Source organism: Cornus florida, unplaced genomic scaffold (genome assembly GCF_030987335.1).
Source record: "Cornus florida cultivar Cherokee Brave unplaced genomic scaffold, ASM3098733v1 CherokeeBrave_3.0.0_Hap2_Chr09, whole genome shotgun sequence".
NCBI classification, from domain to species: domain Eukaryota; kingdom Viridiplantae; phylum Streptophyta; class Magnoliopsida; order Cornales; family Cornaceae; genus Cornus; species Cornus florida.
The window spans coordinates 96366827-96386490 of NW_026775579.1; the positions used below are offsets into that span (position 1 = coordinate 96366827).

The following is a 19664-nucleotide window of genomic DNA, read 5'->3' on the forward strand; positions in this document are numbered from 1 at the left end:
CAGTGACAGTGCTGGAAGTCATCAAAGTTGAACTAGCCATCTCTGGACTATATATCTCTGACTATACATATTCATAGAGAAAGGGGGAAGCAGAACAAAAGAATGAAGCTAGCATATATATATATATATATATATATATATTTCAAAAGCAGTGTATGCATGTTTACAAGAGGCTGAATAACAATCCAGAGACACAATTTGATCATACATGTCAAATTGTATATATATTCATAGAGAAAGGGGGAAGCAGAACAAAAGTGAGAATGAACAAAAGTATTGTATTTATGTTTACAAATCAAGAATGCTGAATAACAATCCAGAGATACAATTTTGGTCATCCATGTCAAATTGTCAATGAAGATTAGAGACTCCCTTATTTACAGCTTATTTCAAACACACAATTGGGGTTATTCATCATAATTGACCAAATATAATTCTACTTCATCCTGCCCTAAAAGAAAATCTTTATTCTGCAGAAAAGGGAAATCTACATCTTGCAGCCAAGACAAATCTTTATACACAATGTCTGCAGTTTCCAATTCCATGTCCAATTTTTCTTGCAGCGAATGCTCCTCCTGCTCCTCAGTTAAATACTCTCCATCCTTGGTGTATGCAATTTCCAATTCCATGGGTTTCAGTTACTCTTGTACTCCTTTTTCTTGCAGCAGCTCTTGGTCGGAGTGGGACATATTTGAAAATTGTTTCTGCTGCTCTTCATCATCATTGAAACATATAAGCTTCAGCCAAGTTAAATATTCTTCATCTGCAGTTTCTAATTCATGGGTTTTAGCTGCTCTTGTACTCCTTTTTCTTGCAGCAGCTCTTGGTGGAAGTGGGAGTGGGACATATTTGAAAATTGTTTCTGCTGTTTTTCATGATCATCAAAAAACATATGCTCCAGCCAATTTAAATATTCTTCATTTGCATTTTCTAATTCCATGTCAGATTTTCCTTCACAGTTATTGTTGGATTTCAGCTGAGTACTACTAGTCATGTGGGACATATTTGCAAAACATTCCTGCTGCTGCTGCTGCTCATCCTTCTTGGTGTTTGGAGTTACCAATTCCATGTTAGGCACTACTCTTTCTTCTTCACAAGTAATATTGGTGTAACTTTCGTCACTACCTTCATTTTTGTTTCGTTTTCCTTCTTCCTTGTTTTTCTTGCTATTATATCTTATTCGGCAAACCACCCATTTTTGGAACTGCACTTATACCCGCCCAAACACATCAGTTCAATAAATATCTAATGTTTAAATTATTACAGTAGCAATAAATTGATCCTTTGATAGAATAAAAAACAAGTATGTTCTAAACCAGGAATTAAGCAGTAAAACTTATATATATATATATACAACTCAAGCTAGCACATCATTAAGCAATAACATGCATCCATGACAAACACAGATTTTTGATGTACCTCTTTTCTTATAACTTATGCATGAGCTAGGAACATAGCTCAATTCAAAAGAAAAAAATATATATATGAAGGATTTGAGTTCATGCATTAGTGATACATTCTTATGTACCAGTATATAAGTTCATTTGAATGCACTTTTCTATTCAGCATGCTCTTTGAATATGGCTTATATATATATATATATATATATATATATATATATATATATATATATAAAAACACACGCACATATATGCAAAGATTCAGTTTATTTATTTATTTATAGCTTAAGATTTAACTATACAATGCTCGCCATGCGTTAAGAACTATATCTTTCATTTTCGAAAATTAAAAAGGTTTCCTTATCAACATTTGCGAATAAAATTTACATCATGTCTAGCTCACATGCATTAAGAACTACATCTTTCATTTTTGAAAATTAAAAAGGTTTCCTCATTACCAATTGCAAATACAATTAACATCTGTTTTATTTGTTTTCATGTCTAGCTATCTTAATTTATGCAGCTCATCATCAATGATAAATTATAAAATATATCACTCACATAGTACGTACTGAAATTAGTAAAATAGACCCAAGAATTTTGCTGGTCTCTAGAGCACCTCATAATGTAAGAAAGGACTGCTATATATATATATATAGCTGCTTTCACGTCTACCTAGCTAGCTTAGTTATTCAAATTGGAATTATACTCAATGAACATACATAAATATTAATTTCATGCATGATGTTATTATTGAAAATATATATGAATTATATTGATAATTGAAGTATTTAACTATAATCTCGGCGAAGAATACATGCATGCATGCAAATTAATTAACTAACTGAGAGTACTTTATCTACATATATAGTAGTAAAAACAGAACTCTAAATTAATGTACATGTGTTATGCTTAATTAATTAGTAGCCATATAGCATATAGTACGTACCGTATCTCTTGAAAGACTATACTAATGCAAAATCCAATCAGTTTTCATGCATTCACGACGATTTCGATTTTTGGTCTTGTACTTGTAAAATGTTAAGGTTTTGATGTAGCCAATGACTTTCAAATTTCGGTTGTTTCGAATGTATTTGTCTCCGGTGCTGGCCTTCCAATATCCTCCAACATCAAACTTCCCTTTTACATCTCCATCGGGCCTTTTCCCTCTATCACTAGTTACACATTTCTTCTGTCGACTTACAAAATAATATCTATCATGCTAATGCTCATCATTATCCATATTGCTCATGGACCCATGAATATCATCTGATATACAAATAGACAATTAATTAAAGTCATATATAAGAATATTAATTAATCAAGGATTGAATTTAAAGAAACTAATACTCTATATATAAACAGATAATTAAATATGGCATTACTTAATTAGTCGATATCATGATATAGTAACTAATTACTTACATGAAAAAAACCACGGTTCACATGCATAGATGTCCATATCAATGACTGCATTGGATGACAGTTGTTGTTCACCATAAAGCTTCCTCCTCAAGTAATCAGAAAAGAGTTCTTCATCCATTGGTTCAAACCTATATCCAACTGCTAGTACCTGATCATGAGTACTTCCACAAATACTAAGGTACTGATCATCATCATCTGTATTCATGGGACTAATTTGCAGCTGCAAATTCTCACTGCCTCCTACAGTTAATTTCTTGTTTATCCTTTTACTCCCATCCCGGATTCTACACGAAACCCATTCTTGGAATTGCACTCACACACAACAATTAATTAATTAATTAATAATGAATAAATAAAAAATTAATGTTTGGACATATACAGAGAAGAAGAAACATACTGCAAGATTGAAATATGTATCATATATAAATATTGAAAATATATATTAAACATACCTTATCCTCTTTGAGCTTAAATTCATGCATGATCCAATCAGTTTTGATGCTTTCTTCGCGTCTTTAATTGCTATTTTTTGTAACTGAAATATTTTAACGACATCACCGAACCAATATCATTGTCTAGCTTGTCTCGAATGGATTTATTGTTGCCGACCCTTCACCATCCTCTGTAAAAGTGTCCTTTAACTTCCCGTTTTGGTGTTATACTATTTCCAGCTATAGATTTTTTCTTTCTTTCTACAGAGTAATATTTATCTAGCTCGTTCATATCATGATCTGTTACACAAACATGTGCAAGATATAAGAATATAATTGAGAAAATTAAACCACAAGAATTAATCTAGTGAAAGATAATATATATATATATATATATATATATATATATATATATATATATATATATATATATATACAGAGGAGACCAATGTTAATTACAGTGTATGCACACACAGTCACACACACACACACACACACATATATAAGATGGATATATAAATATGTGTCTACATGTATCAAATAGGGTTTGGGAGACATTAATTAAAAAGATAGCAAAGACAAAAGAAAATATAATATTTGTTGTTTCTTAGTTTTCTTTTGTGTCTTGCGTGTGCTGCACAAAGGAAATTAGTGAATTGTGTGTGCTTGATCCATACGTCTTGGGACACTGGTTGAATACATTTCATATATATATATTCTCAGACCGTATCAAAGGATTCATTGTAGTGAAAGTTGATAGGATTCTGGATAGATAATTGGCTAGACAATGGTCCATTTACTGGCCTCTTCAATGAGTGCACCATACAATCATTAGGATCATCTACCAACACAAAGTTAGCTCATTTGTTAACTCCACCACCTGGGCATTTCCACACCAACTCACCACTGTTATCCCTGAACTGCGTACTCTCAAACCTCCTTAGCCAGATTCCATTGACAGAATTATTTGGAATGCAGGTGGTATTTACACACTCAAGCATACCCTCTTTGCACTCTCCCCATCATCACCGGCGACCGTGGGCCAAGCTTATATGGGACTCAATTGCCATCCCAAGACACAAGCTAATTCTCTGGATCGCTGTCCAATGTATACTACCCACCTTGGATAGCAAAGCAATATCGAAAGTTGAACCAAAAATTTGCCTACTTTGCTCTTCAAAACCAGAATCTCACTCTCACCTCTTCCTTGAATGCGACTTCGTCAAGCCTTTATGGAAGTTCATACAGGATAAATCCAGATTTTACACTGGAATCATCAATTGGCCCCCAATTTGTACACAAGATCAACAATTGCCCTACAATTCGTCTCTGCAAGCTTGCTTTCAGAGTATTCATCGTTAGGAAACTACTACTCTTAAGTCTATTTTAGGAATATTGTTTCTTTCCAATTATTATTTGCTATGTTAAAAAGTCTGCTATTTCTATTTTTCATATATATACATATGATGCTCGTGTAATGGAATTAGGGTTATTATGAATAAAAACTTAATATTTTTTGTGGCTAATCCCCAATTCAAAGGATTATGATCAATTTAGGGTTTAGAATCCTATCATTCATCTACATTATTTAGAGCGAATGGAACAATTGATTATATAGGAACTCACCTTCATCGCAACAGGCAGTCCTATAGCAAAAATCGATGGAGAGAGAAAATGGAGGCGCTGCCGCCGCCCCACCACCACCGATTCCTCCACCGTCAAAACCCCCTTCCTCCACCAATCCCCTTCTCTCCAAGGGTCGCGACGCCTCCAATTCACAAAACCACCACTCGACCGCCTCATCCACGAATTCCTGGACTATGCTATCAAACCCATCACCCACTTTTCGCATCACTGGCAGAAGCTTGCTCAAATCGTGGCAACGTTGGTCTGGGTTTCGCACTGATCTCCGCAACCTCTCCTCTAGCCATATTTCTCGTCGTCTCTGTTGGCGGCGTTGGTCTGCGCATATGGCGGCGGCGGCTTTTATTTAGGGTTTCAAGAAAACATGAAGGGGGAGGAGAGGGGAAACGGCGTCATTTAACTTAAGGGGAAAACGGCGTCAATTTTAATACTATTCTACTGCATCATTTAACTTATGGGCAAGATGGCGTCATTAAACTTAATTAAACATCCATACACACACACATATATATATATACACATATATATCCCAAATTAAGAAAGAGATGAGAGAGAAGAAACTATGATCGATATACAAACAGTAGAGCAACCGGGTTGTAGATATCTATGTCAATCACTACATTGGATGGCAGTTCTTCTCCCTTAACCTTCTTCTCCAAGTAATAACGGATGAGTTCTTTGTTTGTTGGTTTAAACCTATACCCTTCGATCTGGTAATGCCATATTGCCTGAATACCAAAGAAATAAATGATAGATCTTTCTCTATTTATGTGCTAATGAGTTTATCTTATTCAAAGTGAAATTTAAGCTAATACCATATATGTATATATAGATATAGATAACTTGGATACAAAGCTTATTACTCTTATATTGCTTAATGGTCAGTTTGTTGGATACTAAGCTAGCTAATTAGTACAATATAAATACACACATGCGCTGTATGCTACCGCCTCAAGCTCCCAACGTCTATCCACTTAGCTCCAATATTTAGATTAAAAAGTATATATAGTAGGTGAAGTTAAAATTAGTGTCTAAATTTGAATTATCCTTTACTCATGGAAGTATATAGGATAATTGTTATAAGGCTATTTTCCTGTGTAGTCTCCCCAGATCAAGTGTGCCGGGAAAAAGGACTGGTGACACAAACTTAAATCTTGATATTATTTGCATAACTGAGAGTCCTTGGACTCAAAATCTGCAGTCTCACCCGTGGAGCATTTTTTTTTTATCTATTTATTTATTTTTTTTTTTTTTGTCTCCCTTCTTTCTCCTCTCTCTTCTTTCTATCATATCAATTTATTTTTATCGGTTTATAATTTGGTGTTTGTACGGTATAAAGGTTTTGATTCGATGATGAATAAGGATGTGGGAAGAGTATATATAAACAGTATTTCCACAATTAACAGTAATTTCACTTTCATCTACAGTTCCACCATGCAATTGAACTATATCATTTGGTGTTGGTCTGCATCTCTGTGCAGGACAACATTTTGCTATGCTAGACAAATTATAGCCACGTCCCATTCTATGAAACAATTGTCAAACCCGACCATGTAGTAAATCGCATTGTAAGGAAGTTGTAACTTCCAAGTTTTAGGTATGAGTAAAAACTAATAAGCAACACTTCAAGTTCGTCCTATGTACCTTTCCGACTAAACAAGTAGGGTATAGAAAAATGAAAAACACGAGAGAGAAATGTACACATTGCCTTTTGCCATATACAGTCAATTTATTTAAACAATCAGTTTATTAATCATAATATTCCATTTATAATCAGTTACTATATATATATGATATATATTGTTTTTGTGAGTACCATGGAAGGACTCATCCATCCCACTTGCACATGGTAGTACATTGCCATCTTGATTTCAGTGAAATAAATTAATGAAACTTTTTAGGAGTGAATGGCCTATAAAACTTTTCATGCAATTGAAGTCCCATCCAAATGTGCACCTTTTTTTTTTTTTTGTCCTATTTTCCGGGTGACTTGTATAGTTAAGGGTCCATTTAGCATGCGTTTTGTTTTTGATTAAAACAAAAACAGTGAAATAGTGTTTTTACTGTAGAAACATTTTGAAAAAAAAAATCAGAAACACGTTTAAAAACGATGTTTTATTGTGAAAATGTCAGAGTATTTTAACATTGTGTATGATTTTGGGCCATTAACAGTTGTCAAAATAAGAAAAAACAACTTTTTAGTGTTTTAGTTTTGGACGACTGTTCACGAAGTGTTTTACCACTGTGTAAAATAAAACAAGACCGCACCAAACATGCTTTTGTTGTCAAAATCGACACTGTAACAGCCCAAAAACTAAAAACAGAAGAAACAAAACGCAAGTCAAACGGAGCCTAAGAGACTATTATGATTACCAAAATTTTAAGAGTTGCTTAGCCTTATTATGTTTTTGCATAGAGATTTTAACAACATAGCACAATTTACTTGCGGTGAGTAGTATACTAATTAATTGTGACCTCATTAAAGTGCTTTCTTCTTTCTAATTTCCTTTCCTTAGTGTCTATTAATAATAAAGAAATTACAATACTACCAAAAGATATTCTTCTATATTCTAGCAATTGAATTTAAAAGATATATATAATACAAATGTTTGTATTCTCATTTGCATTCCAAGGAGAAACTTCGGCCTCCTACTGAATTAAGGGATATAATACATGCCTGCGCCCCAACAATATAAACATATTGCATTGCATCCTATTCTTCTTACCAATAAACATTTTTTTATCACCATTTAACTTTTGTACACTAAGCAGTAATCATTTTGTAAAGCCAAAACCTCAGAAAAAGTAAATATTTACCAAATGATTGCAACAATAAATAAAATAAAATAAACATAACTCGTATCCTTAAACAAATATTGTCTTGTAATAAATTAGATGAAACTTAACAACACGCTAATACACAACCACATTATATGTTTTTGAGCTTCAAATGTTCCAGGTTACATCAAGTAACCCACCATGATAGTTACCTTAAAATTAAAGGCGAAACACTTAGGCTACAATTGATGCTAAGAATACATTAAAGATGACGATGACAAGATAATTAGGGAGTCCCTCCCGTATTGCAACAATGGAGTATTAAACAATGAGAGAGAGAGAGAGAGTTCCATGCACATTGATATTTCATTAATTCATTCATCCAATGATGTTAAGAATCAGGCCAAGGAAGCAAAAGAAGATATGAATCTATCTGTTGTATCCGTAGGACCCGAATTTTTTAGAGAACAATGAATTAAAGTGAGAAAGCAACCAATAGACAGGACACAAATTACTATTCGACTCATCTGACAAAGGGCAGATACAGGTAGGAACTGTTACAGCATGCAGAATTGACCAAACAAGTTGGCCAGTGAACCAAAATAATGACATATGCATGAAATGTCACACGACATTAGATATTAATCACATTTTTGTAAATTTTCAATATATTGCGTGTCAAGAATATTTGAAAACAAAATTTATAAAAAAGATACATAGTGCCGAATTCATCTCATGATATCAGATCGCTCAGCCAGGACCATTTGAGATGGAGGACTGAGCCTGGACCAAACTTGTCCTCATCCTGATAAGAGGGGTCCAGGAAAAGCATATAATCTTGTTCTGTTGAAGGAGTCATCAGGAAAGGAATTAGCAATTACATAAGGGTGTGTTTGTGCGACTGTCATGTTGGGTGGGGGAGGAGAAAAAGAAAGAAAAGAAGACTCAATAGACATAAGCAAATCAGTTATTAAGGTCTTAAAAGCATACCTTAATATACATGATTAGATGTTTTCCTTTATGCGAACATTTATGTTAGACGATTCCCCTTTCTCTCTCCAAATTGCTTGAACTTCATCAGTTCTGAAGCGCTGGGTGAATGTCGATTCCTCCAGTGGAGTTGATACACCGTGAGCAAACTCAAGCAAACCAGTATATGCAATCATTGCCCCATTGTCAATACAATACCTATCATCAGTTGCAAACAATCTTCCACCCCTCTCAGAGCACATTACTCTCATCATCGCTTGCAAGCGTTCATTGCAGCCCACACCGCCAACAATAAGAACATCTTTCTTGTCACAGTGTGCCATTGCCCGTTCAGTGATCTCTACAAGCATTGCAAATACAGTTTCCTACAACAAATTTATAAATTATGTAAATTTTGTTTCAAACACTAGAACATGTAGATAGCCCATATCTTCAATTTACTAAAACAAGCCACACAACACTGCAGAAAATTTGAACCCCATAACTTATTTTAAGAAGTGGAAACAATCCCAAATGAATGTTTACCTGCAGAGAGTAGCACAAATCGGCGGGGGTACACTCATTATTTTTTAGCTTCTCCACAGCAGTGGCTTCAATATAGCTCAATAGTCCACTAAAGGAGACATCCATTCCTTTCACAGCATACGGAAGGTCCAGAAACTGTTCTCCTTTCTTTGCAAGCTGATAAAGAGAAAAAATAAATTGGCCGGTCAAAAGGAAAGCATTTCCCATCAAATGATCCAGTATTTTTATTTGTTACAAGCACGGCATAGAACATAGCCAGTGGCAATATGAAAAGATCTCAAGAGTACTCAGCCAAAAAGGGAAATTAGAAACTAAAATGTCAACTATCTCACTTCCAGTTTCAGAGAACAGTGCCTTTAGAATGAGAGATGAAGCAACAGGTCAATCTCACAGCTGCAATCTAAAACTATAAGGTCCTCCATGTGACACAGAAGGTTCTTATGATGGGAAATATAATCCCATGTCAATTGCTGGACAAATTGGATTACAACTCCAGCAATCAGCCATCTTAAACAAACCACTCAGTGTGTTGGGTGCGGGACGTATCCAGCGTCGGACGTGTCAAATCCAAAACAAAAAGGACACAGGGGTACTACTAAATATTTAAATTATTTAATATTTTTATTAAACTTTCTAGACTAAAATAATGTCTTTATACAACATACCGTCCAATATAGGCGTTTCAGTCATTTTAAAGCAATAATATAATGGAATTGAATTATATGATATACTTTTAGGTGCATGTCCAACCAAAAGGGTCAAACACATATCCCATACCCATTTTTGTTTAAGTGTGCCCGACACAAGTTCTTAACCTACTTTTGAAGCGTCCATGTAACATAGGTTGGGGGTTCGTTGAAAAATCTCAGACAAGGGGGAAAAAGCAAGTGAAGTATAAATTGGGATCTTTAATCCTTCCGACTGCCAAGTGAGCAATCAGGCTGATCGGCAAAGTGATCATTCCTCATTTAGATAAATAACTTGCCAGAAAGAATCACATAAAAAATATAGGAAAAATAAAATTTGTTTGCTGGATACTACCCTTTACGATTTACATTAATAATCAAGCGCTTTCAGTATAAAGTAGTAAACCATGGTTAAAACTCTTCCAATTTAGTATCGCCAAGGGTGAAAATAAATAAATAAAAATTCTTCTACAACATTACTTGTAGCCGTAATGCAAAGGATACAGAGTAGGAAGCACAGAAAATTCTTACATAGTAGAGGATAACATGCCATTTGAATTAACCTCAAAACACAGAAGTAAATTTTATGAATATCACAATTTTATTTTTTAGAATATCAATTTTCTATTTTTTCAAGGAAACTAGTTGAACCAATAACAGCCGAAAGTCAAAAATTTAAAAACATAAATGAGGAATATTTGTGTGCAAGGTACATGCATGAGTTACAAAACCAGGCAATATATATAAGCCAACTTTTTCAGGTAAATAATATATAAGCCAAATTGTTAAACAGTACCTGCTCAATGTTGTACCCAGGACTTGGATCATTTGACAGTGTTAAAACCCTGGCAAACCGATCCAAGCAATTGCCGACAGCAATATCAATAGTCTCCCCAAAAATTCTGTAGCGTCCCTCACTATACGCAATCACCTGTGTGTTCCCGCCACTTACATACAACACAACTGGATCATCAGCCCCAGTCACAATCCTACCCATTTCAATATGAGCAACACAATGATTTACCGCAACAATTGGCTTATTCCACAGCTGCGAAAGGACCCGGACAACAACAGCAGAAACCTGTAAAGGTGCACCCATACCAGGGCCTTTGGTATAACAAAGACAGTCTATATCGCTCGGGGTTACTTCAGCAGTTTTGAGGGCATCTTTGATGAGTGGAAGGATGTGCTGGAGATGGTGTTGGGCAGTTTCTCGAGGGAGGAATCCATGGCCCGGAGGGGTAATATAGGTGTGTCTCGGGTTTGATAAGATTGTGCCATCTAATGTAACAACCCCAACAGCAATCTTGTTGGCTGACCCCTCAAACCCTAAAGCTATCATCTTTTTCATCTCAAGAACAATATACTGTGATTTAAATCCAACGGTCAATTCAAATTAGAATTTGGTGGCTGCATTGGAAATTGAGTATTTCTATTATCCCTGGACAAATGGATACATGAGTTTCAGAGTCTATAGCATGAATAACAATTAAAAAAGAAAGTATAAATCAATATCAAATACACACGCACATTTTATATATATATGAGTGAATTACTATTTGCAGTAATATGTGAAAATTTTGCATATAGTGTATGTTTGAATTGAAGATTAATTGGGAATATTAGCTTAAGTTATGGCATCAAGCTGTATGTGTGTGTGTGATTATGATAATTTCAACCAAAAGTATAAGCGAAGGATTGATGACCACAAATGAAGAGATAATTCATGTTATCTTCTAAAAAATGCATAGATAACAGCATGAAGCACGTTTGTGAGTGTGTGTGAGGTGTGTAATAATGATCTATAGCATAATTTTCATATCAAGCTCAAACAACTGAAAGAAGAAGACAGATAGAAAGGTTTTTGCTTTTAGAGAGAGAGAGGAGCTTAGTTTAGCCGGTGGTAGAAGAGGGAGGAGTTTACAGATGAGAGATCGCGTTGATAATAGCACTATGGTTGAAGCTCAGGATGGTATGTTGAACCTTACCCAAATCCGGATCTGCAGTTTTCTTTTCGGGTCCATCAGACCCGATGTGCGCAAAAGCGGGTTAAGTCAAAGTTTCACAGGTCGTGACTCATGAGAGAACAAAAGTGAAATAGAAAACTGGTCAAATTTTGTTTATTTGATTATTTTATAAAAGTTTTTATCTGAAAAGAAAGAGTGATAAAAAATTATTATTGTAAAACCATTTTAGATTATATAAGGAAAACTGGTCAAATTTTGTATTTGAATATTTTATAAAAGTTTTAATCTGAAAAGAAACAGTTAAAAAATTTTATTATTGTAAAACCATTTTAGATTATAAGGTTATCTGCCAAAAACATACTAATAAAAAGGGATAAAGTACAACAAAGTTACAATATATTTCCCTCACAGACGAGCAATATATTCATTCCGCTTTGCTGCTAACGACTAGGGATGGCAATTGAGCCCGTTTAATTTTCCCCACCCCATCCCCACCCAAAACCGTTTAGACAATCCCCCACACCCCACCCCCATCCCCATCCCTTGTCTGCCCAATTTAAACTCCCACTAAACTTTTTCCACTAATTATTATTTTTTTCAAAGCAAATAAATCAAGCTTCAGTACACTGCAACATTAGACATGAAATATAATCTTAGAATTCTTATTGCTTCTGCATCAAATTTGAAAATAAATGGGTACATATATGGTGACACAATTTACATTGAGAATCCAGCATCAAGATTTATGTGGAGAAAATCCAAATGAATTCAACCACGAAAAAATCAACACACGTTATAAACATAATCACTGTATAAGGAATATGATCAAAATTAGAAGTCAGAAATCATCAATTTTTATTTTTTGAAAAGCAAGTCTCAAAACATCAATCAGTAAGGAGGGGGTGGGAATAGAGAAATAAAATCAAGATGATTCAGTCTCTCAGTAATCAAACAACTCCACTCATTTGGTCATAACGCAATTAATTGGCACATTGAGTGAATTTTTCATTTCATTTTGGAAAATAGCAACAGATTACATGAAGCTCAAAATCCGTCGTTTCTTTATTTACATCCACTTCTAGGGAACCAAACAAAGGATACAACAAAATAACAGGAAATCAAATGACATTTCTTACAAAGAGTTTTCCAATTTTGGATATTAAATCATATGTCAAGATAGACAGTAACAACTAACAAGAACAAATACACTCAACAAAACCTCCACATAGAGTTCATGAAGCAGGGGAGGAGGAGGAGGAAGAAGAGAGAACTGACCAGAGCGCGCAGTGGTCTGTAAGGCTGACGGAACGACAGTGGTCGGCGACGGGGAGGACTGAACGATGATGCAGAGAGAGAGAGAGTGTGTGTTGACGGCAGAATGGGTGATAAATGTTCGAGTCCAAGAGATTAGGGGTTTTAGTTGTTCCATATATCTAGAAAGGGTATATTAGTAAATTAATAAACAAGATGTGATTTTAACGGGAGCTAGCTGTGTACAATTTTTTGAAAATAGGATTTTATCTACCCAAAAACATAAACATAGGAGGTGAAGTGCAACAAATTGATCATACAGATTATGTTCAATTAACCCTTTTTTTTTCCTTTTTTTATTATCTATCATTGAAACAATTGTTTGCTTAATAATATTTATTTATTCGCTATTCTCGAATCAATTGCTTGCTAATAACAAATTAAACAGGATTTTTTTTGTTAACGATATTTACACTAACTGCTCTAATCTATTTATTTAATGTGAATAAACCCAAAAATAAATTCCATTCACTAAATGGATACAAACTCTTAAGCCTAAAACATAGGTTAGTTTGTTTGTTGATTCTCAAATAGGTTAGATAGTTTCGTATAACTGTAAGAATCATTTAGTCAACATATCCCAATTGTGAATTAAAAATAATAATAAAAAATCAGTGTTAAATATTGTTACTATTAAAAAATATATTAATAATTTTAAAATAAATCTTTTTTTTTTTTACACCATGGTTGAATATTACCGTTCAAAAATATATTAATAATTTTAAAATAATTCTTTTTTTTTCCTCACTGGTACTACTTAAGTCATACAATTATTTTCATCAGGTGCAAAGCTGGCCTTGAGATTGAAAAAATTTCAAGAGGCCCTAGGCGAACTATAATGTGAGGCTCTTTATATTACCGTTCAAAAATATATTAATAATTTTAAAATAATTCTTTTTTTTTCCTCACTGGTACTACTTAAGTCATACAATTATTTTCATCAGGTGCAAAGCTGGCCTTGAGATTGAAAAATTTTCAAGAGGCCCTAGGCGAACTATAATGTGAGGCTCTTTATACATAAAATTTAACATGCACAAAAATAAATGTCTATTTTTTTAATCCTAAGGAAAATTTTCAAGTTTAACAACTCTCGGAGAACCTCTTTCAACTAATAAATCTCTCATTTTTTTGTCAATATTTTTTCAATTTTCTAAATCATTTATGTTCAAAGGAAGATTATCATTCTCATTCATATATTCTTCATTTACCAAATCTTTAAGTCGATTTACATTTTCTTCGTTTTGATTCTTATTCCTATTTCTTTTATTAAATTTCCATGTTCATTAAGATTTTTTTCATTCGTATGTTCTTCAATGAAAATGAAAATGAACTAATAGCCCGAAAGAGACAGAGGACTAAAACTAAAAATCTTAATATAGAACTAAAACTAAAAATTATTTTACAATGAAAATGAAAATGAAAGAAGAAATAAAAAAGTAATAAGTATCCTATTCCCCTTTAATGAGACTGAGGACTTCAGGTTCGATAGGGAGAGCAGGGATTTGCTCCTTTTTTTGTTGGTGTTGAGGGTCCACAAGCATTCGCAAATTTCAGGACTTCCCTCAACCCCTTTTCATCCTGCATTTAAATGCATAACAATTTCAAATAATATAGAACTTAGGTTAGAACCCTGATTTCTCCACCAAAAAAGAAAAGACAAAACAGATATCAACAAATAACACTTAATTACCTCGAGGACAGATTGATCGTCAACAATCTTGCAGAGGAATGCAACGACGAATGAGTCACCAACACCAGTCGTATCCACATATTTGACATGAAATGCATCCATGAAAATTCTAATGGGTTGTTCATTGTTTAAACATTTCGAAATGGGTGGTCCTTTTTAAAGTAGAAATTATCAAGAGGGCAACTATATTTTCATATTTATAAATATATATTGTGCTAATCAAGGACACAATCAACAAAATTTAATAGTAATATGCTTGGACCTTAAGAACACGACGATCACCTTTACTTCACATTCAAGGCTTGACTCCAAAAAGAATTTCACAAGGAAGGGGGACTACTAGATCTACTGAAATACTTGAAATTATTTATTTTGCGTTACAAATTTGAGAGAATTTTGCAAATTTTCATGTGCAAACAATAAAGAAATATTTTAGTATTAGCAATTGTTTTGGATTACTATATTATAACAGCAATACCTAAACATATACTACAAGTAAATGTCTAAACACTCAAAGCCAAAATAACTGGGACCTAAGAAATAAAGAACTGCAAGAACCATACATTTTGAAAAATAAGTCGAGAAAATAACTCAGGAGAGGCAGCCAGTTTAATATTTGAATACTACCAAGTGTAACTTCTAAAAATACGGGAATAAAAACACCAAAATTAACTAAAAACTGTACAAAATTAATTTGCAAAAAGAACTGAAACGTTTCAAAAAGGCTTCTACTATCTATAGTATCTGGTAAATTTTGAATAAGTTAGCTGCTGAAGTCATAGAATAGCAAGTTGGTAATGCAGACTTAATACATAGGTAAAAATGGAATTGTGCGTCTCAAATCATGCAACCTAAAAGCGCTTTGGCTTCCACCTTACATGAACCTTCACTTACCATCAAAGCTAAATATAAAAATTGAATGAGAGATATTCTTGGCATACCTTAGTGTAATACCTGCAACCGGAGGAGCTTCACCTCTGACTTGTCCCAGATGCTCATCGTCTGTTCACGCGCCTCCTCTGCTGAGGGCCACAATGGTCGCTGAAGGTTGGGATCATTTGAGAGCTAGCAGGGCACCAAAGCATCCTTTGCCACTTCCATCGCCTTTAGATGTGCAGATCTACATGGCTCCACAATCAAGCTTATTGATCCATAATGGAAAACTTTAGCCTGTCATCAAATATTAAACTTCAGCATTTATACTTTATACTTTGGCTGGCTGCTCGAGGAAGATTGCAAACTCTCTCTGCTTAAAGAGAAAGGGATCATCCAGAAAGATGCATGTGTGCTATGCAGGAATGCATCAGAAACACTTCATCGCCTCTTCTTCAATTGCAAGTTCTCTAATTGCATCTGGAAAGTCATTCAAAACAAAGGTAAACTGTCAAGGTTCCCTCTTGTTGTTGACTATTGTGTTGGCTATAGGGTATAGAATTATACATGAATCAGGTTCCGACAAAAAAGCAAAAGTGGCTGACATTCTGAAAAATAGGAAATAGGATTGGTCAGAAGTTGAATCGGTGAATATGAAAAGCATTATAGAAATTCTTTCCAAGGTCCCAGTCGCTAACAGAAATGTGCCAGATAAAATTGTTTCACAGAAACACTTCAGCGCCTCTTTTTTTAATTGCAAGTTCTCTAATTGCATCTGGAAGATTATTCAAAACAAAGGTAAACTGTCAAAATTCCCTCTTGTTCTCTGTCAGACATTTTGGAGTGGAGTGGTTCCAACATGAGAGGGAAATTGTGGGCTAATGTCATTCGCAAAGTTGCCTTAGCTGCTATGGTCCATCACACTTGAAGGAAAGAAACAAAAGGATTCAGGATGACGGTTACAAGGATGAAACAATAGTCATCAAACTGAGGATGTCAAGTTTAAGATATCTTATTCACATGGAGTGGAGGGATCCACTAAGAACAAATACTTGCAACGATCATGGAATATCCATGAAGAAATTTTTTCTTTTTTTTGTGAATTCTGGTTTCCTTTCTTTTGGTTCTCTTTTGTACATAGGGAAGTATGCCCCCTTTTCACTTAAATATCTTTTAAAAAAAGTTGCTTATCTCCCCCAAAAAATATATAAATATGTATGTATGTGTATATATATAATAAATAAATAATAAAATACTTAATTGATATTGCCATAATGTCTCTTTGTTGCTTTCTTCCCACTTTTAGCCTACTGTTTTTGCTTACGGTCATAAAGCATGTTTCATTGTGAGTTGTGAAGAAGATGACAATGGGGAAACCATTTCGAGCCGTTCTAGCAAATTATCTGGCTTTGATTTGGGGCACAATATCCAAGCATTCAGTAATTTTAAACTTTTCCAACTCACAACATTCCCTTCATCCAATACCTTTTGTTATGGTTACTTCTCCAAACCCAATTGAAGAAAAATGACGCATTTTCTAAAAAACACTCAACTAAAACTCAAACATTTAGCTACAAGTCACTAAGGTTTCATTAACAAATATTATATTATATAAACAAAACAATCAAACACCAAAAACCCTAAATATACATAATGTCTTCCCACACGCTTGCTTCACTGAATTGAAAATAACAGTGGAAAAATACATAATATAGTTATTTGGCATACCTATCCAGTCATCCAGAAATAAATTTGTACTTGATATTGCCTCTAACTCAAATTTCCATGACAGGGTGATACGAGGCTCTCCACATAAGCTCCTGTATTGCGAATCCTAGCCACATCTGGGAAATCCCGAAGTACCAGATCCCTGTATGTTCTCTCTCTTGTGTTGTATAGAACTAACTTCTCGAAGCCTATTCTTAATATGGCTTCATGATTCTCCAACAAAGCCAATGTCTTGATGGTTTTGGAAAATGGGACTTCAATCACAACTTTAGTCCAAGACTGTGCCACGCCATATTCCTTCATCACCCAAAATTCACGACCAAACATTGGTACCATACAAAGACATCCTCCAAGTAACCGCAAGGTCTGGGGGATATCGTTATTAGAGAGAGTAGGCGCCGGAAACTCCCAGAATTTCTCGTCCGCCAAAGAGAAAGCAATAATCTGGCCAAGACAGAGCCAGTGGATAGCTCCATTCAGCAGTGTACCATTCAGCAGTGTCCCATTCAGCAGTGTCTCATCCGAAGAAGATATATTCGAATGATTATTAGGAAGGCCTTGAACCTTTTTCCAGGAATCAGTTCTTAGTGAATATACATAGAAGCCTTTTTTATCAGCTGCCACCAGTTTGTAATCATCAGCGGAGTGATCATAGCCAAATCCGAATATATATAAATTTTGCGAATTTAAGTAGTCAGGTACAGGTATTGTCTTGGACTCTCTGGTGGAGAGATTGAATATATAGAGAGCCGTTGGCCCCAACCCCAAGCACAACAACCCATTGCAAGAACCCAATATATAGCAGTAATCAAAAGAATGCTCTTTGAACTCTACCAAATAATCCATCTTTACTCCAGAAGCCACAATGTCGCCATCAACCTTATCAGCGGCTGCTTCGAGGCTGATGGCGTAGGGAATGTCTGGCTTTCGGCTAGACCTTATGAAAATATGTTGTCTTTGTCTTAGGAGATTAGGGCTTGTGATTGGTCGGTTGAGATGGGTTTTAACAAAGTAAGTGTCGGAGATTATATGGTACAAGGATTTGCATACGAACCTCAATTGCAAGAGAGATTTGACTGGCAGTGTAGAAAGTATGCCGATGAGTAGTACCTCTGGAGGAAGACGATCTATGAGCCATGACGACTGATTTCTTTTCTCCACCGCCGCAGCCTTCGTCGCCGCCGCCGTTGTCTTGATCACTCCTCTACTTCCTCTGATCCGCAAGCGATTTCTCCTCTTTGCACGGGTTATTATCGTGTCTGCCATAGATTTGCCCCAAATCCTTCCTCTTCGTTTTGACATGATACTATGATTGGTTTTTCTGCCTCTATTTCTCTCTTCCATGGATTTATAAACGGGTTTCAAACCAAATCCTTCTCGGGGTGGGATTTACGAAAAGAAAAAACGTGGAAAAACCAAATCCTTGCTGGAGTGGGAAACAAAATAAAATTTAGAATAAAGTGAAAAACAATCTCTAAATTATTATCTTTTTACAAATAATTTAATGAATTATTAAATTTTTTATTTGTTACTAAGGACAAATTCATCACAAGAGAGTATTTTATTCTTTCTAATTAAAAATTTCATTTCTAATTAAATTATTTTTTATTATATTTTCTATTATTCAAAAAATTAATTATATCATTTACCTTAATTTTATAATTAGTATCAATTTATCATAAAAATAAAAAATAATAAATAGATTAATAGCTATCATTTTCTAAAATTATTAACTTATTAAAATAAAACTTATTGTACTCACTTTTAAAAATACATATAGTACAAAAATACCTTCTTTTTCATACCATATTCATGAAAAATTAATAAATTACTAAATAAAAAATATTTTATTTTTTATGCAATATATTCATAAAAAATTAAGAAATTAATTAAATTATTTCAAAAAAAATTTACTTAGGATTTTTATTTAATTACAAAATTAAAGGCAAATTATGCAAATTTAATGGAGAATACTTCATCAAATTAGTATGATTTTTTTTCATAATTTATTTTAATAAGAAAAATAAAAAGTGTAATTCAATAAGAAATGATACTAGCATATGCCTCCATAGCCAAGTAATTTAGTACCTTCAGTGAATTTTTGAGTGTTACGCTTTAACTTTCTGCATTTACTGATCTAACTTATAACTTTTCTTGCCTTGTAAAAATAATAATAATAATAAAAATAAAAATGATACTAAAGTCATTTAATGAAA

At 34.1% G+C, this 19664-nt stretch overlaps 2 protein-coding genes and 1 long non-coding RNA gene across 8 annotated transcripts; all 3 read right to left on the reverse strand.

The window, feature by feature from the left end:
* Positions 1 to 258: 258 nt before the first annotated feature.
* On the reverse strand, positions 259 to 5302 carry LOC132275434 (uncharacterized). 2 transcript variants are annotated; one of them, XR_009470622.1, is made up of 5 exons: positions 4883 to 5301; positions 3278 to 3556; positions 2826 to 3125; positions 2350 to 2669; positions 259 to 1204 (listed from the first exon to the last, which is right to left on the reverse strand). It is a non-coding gene; the product is annotated as an uncharacterized LOC132275434 (long non-coding RNA). The 2 variants fall into 2 exon arrangements; XR_009470621.1 differs by having other exon boundaries at positions 2826 to 3556; positions 4883 to 5302.
* A 3010-nt stretch (positions 5303 to 8312) lies between these two features.
* On the reverse strand, positions 8313 to 13296 carry LOC132275437 (uncharacterized). Its single transcript, XM_059776932.1, has 5 exons — positions 13122 to 13296; positions 10676 to 11320; positions 9194 to 9349; positions 8669 to 9033; positions 8313 to 8521 (listed from the first exon to the last, which is right to left on the reverse strand). The coding sequence occupies exons 2-4, from the start codon at positions 11228 to 11230 to the stop codon at positions 8683 to 8685; spliced, it is 1062 nt and encodes a 353-aa protein (XP_059632915.1). The 5' UTR covers positions 11231 to 11320; positions 13122 to 13296; the 3' UTR covers positions 8313 to 8521; positions 8669 to 8682.
* Positions 13297 to 14513: 1217 nt separating this feature from the next.
* Positions 14514 to 18858, reverse strand: LOC132275435 (F-box protein CPR1-like). Of its 5 annotated transcripts, none has more exons than XR_009470625.1 (4): positions 17449 to 18858; positions 16288 to 16328; positions 15789 to 16200; positions 14514 to 14735 (listed from the first exon to the last, which is right to left on the reverse strand). XR_009470625.1 is itself a non-coding variant. In XM_059776928.1 (2 exons), exon 1 carries the CDS (start codon positions 18790 to 18792, stop codon positions 17491 to 17493), a length of 1302 nt encoding a protein of 433 aa, XP_059632911.1. In that variant the 5' UTR covers positions 18793 to 18858; the 3' UTR covers positions 14514 to 16200; positions 17449 to 17490. The 5 variants fall into 5 exon arrangements, 2 of the variants coding, with proteins under 2 accessions (XP_059632911.1, XP_059632912.1); XR_009470624.1 differs by having other exon boundaries at positions 14848 to 16200; XR_009470623.1 differs by having other exon boundaries at positions 14514 to 16200.
* Positions 18859 to 19664: the final 806 nt, after the last annotated feature.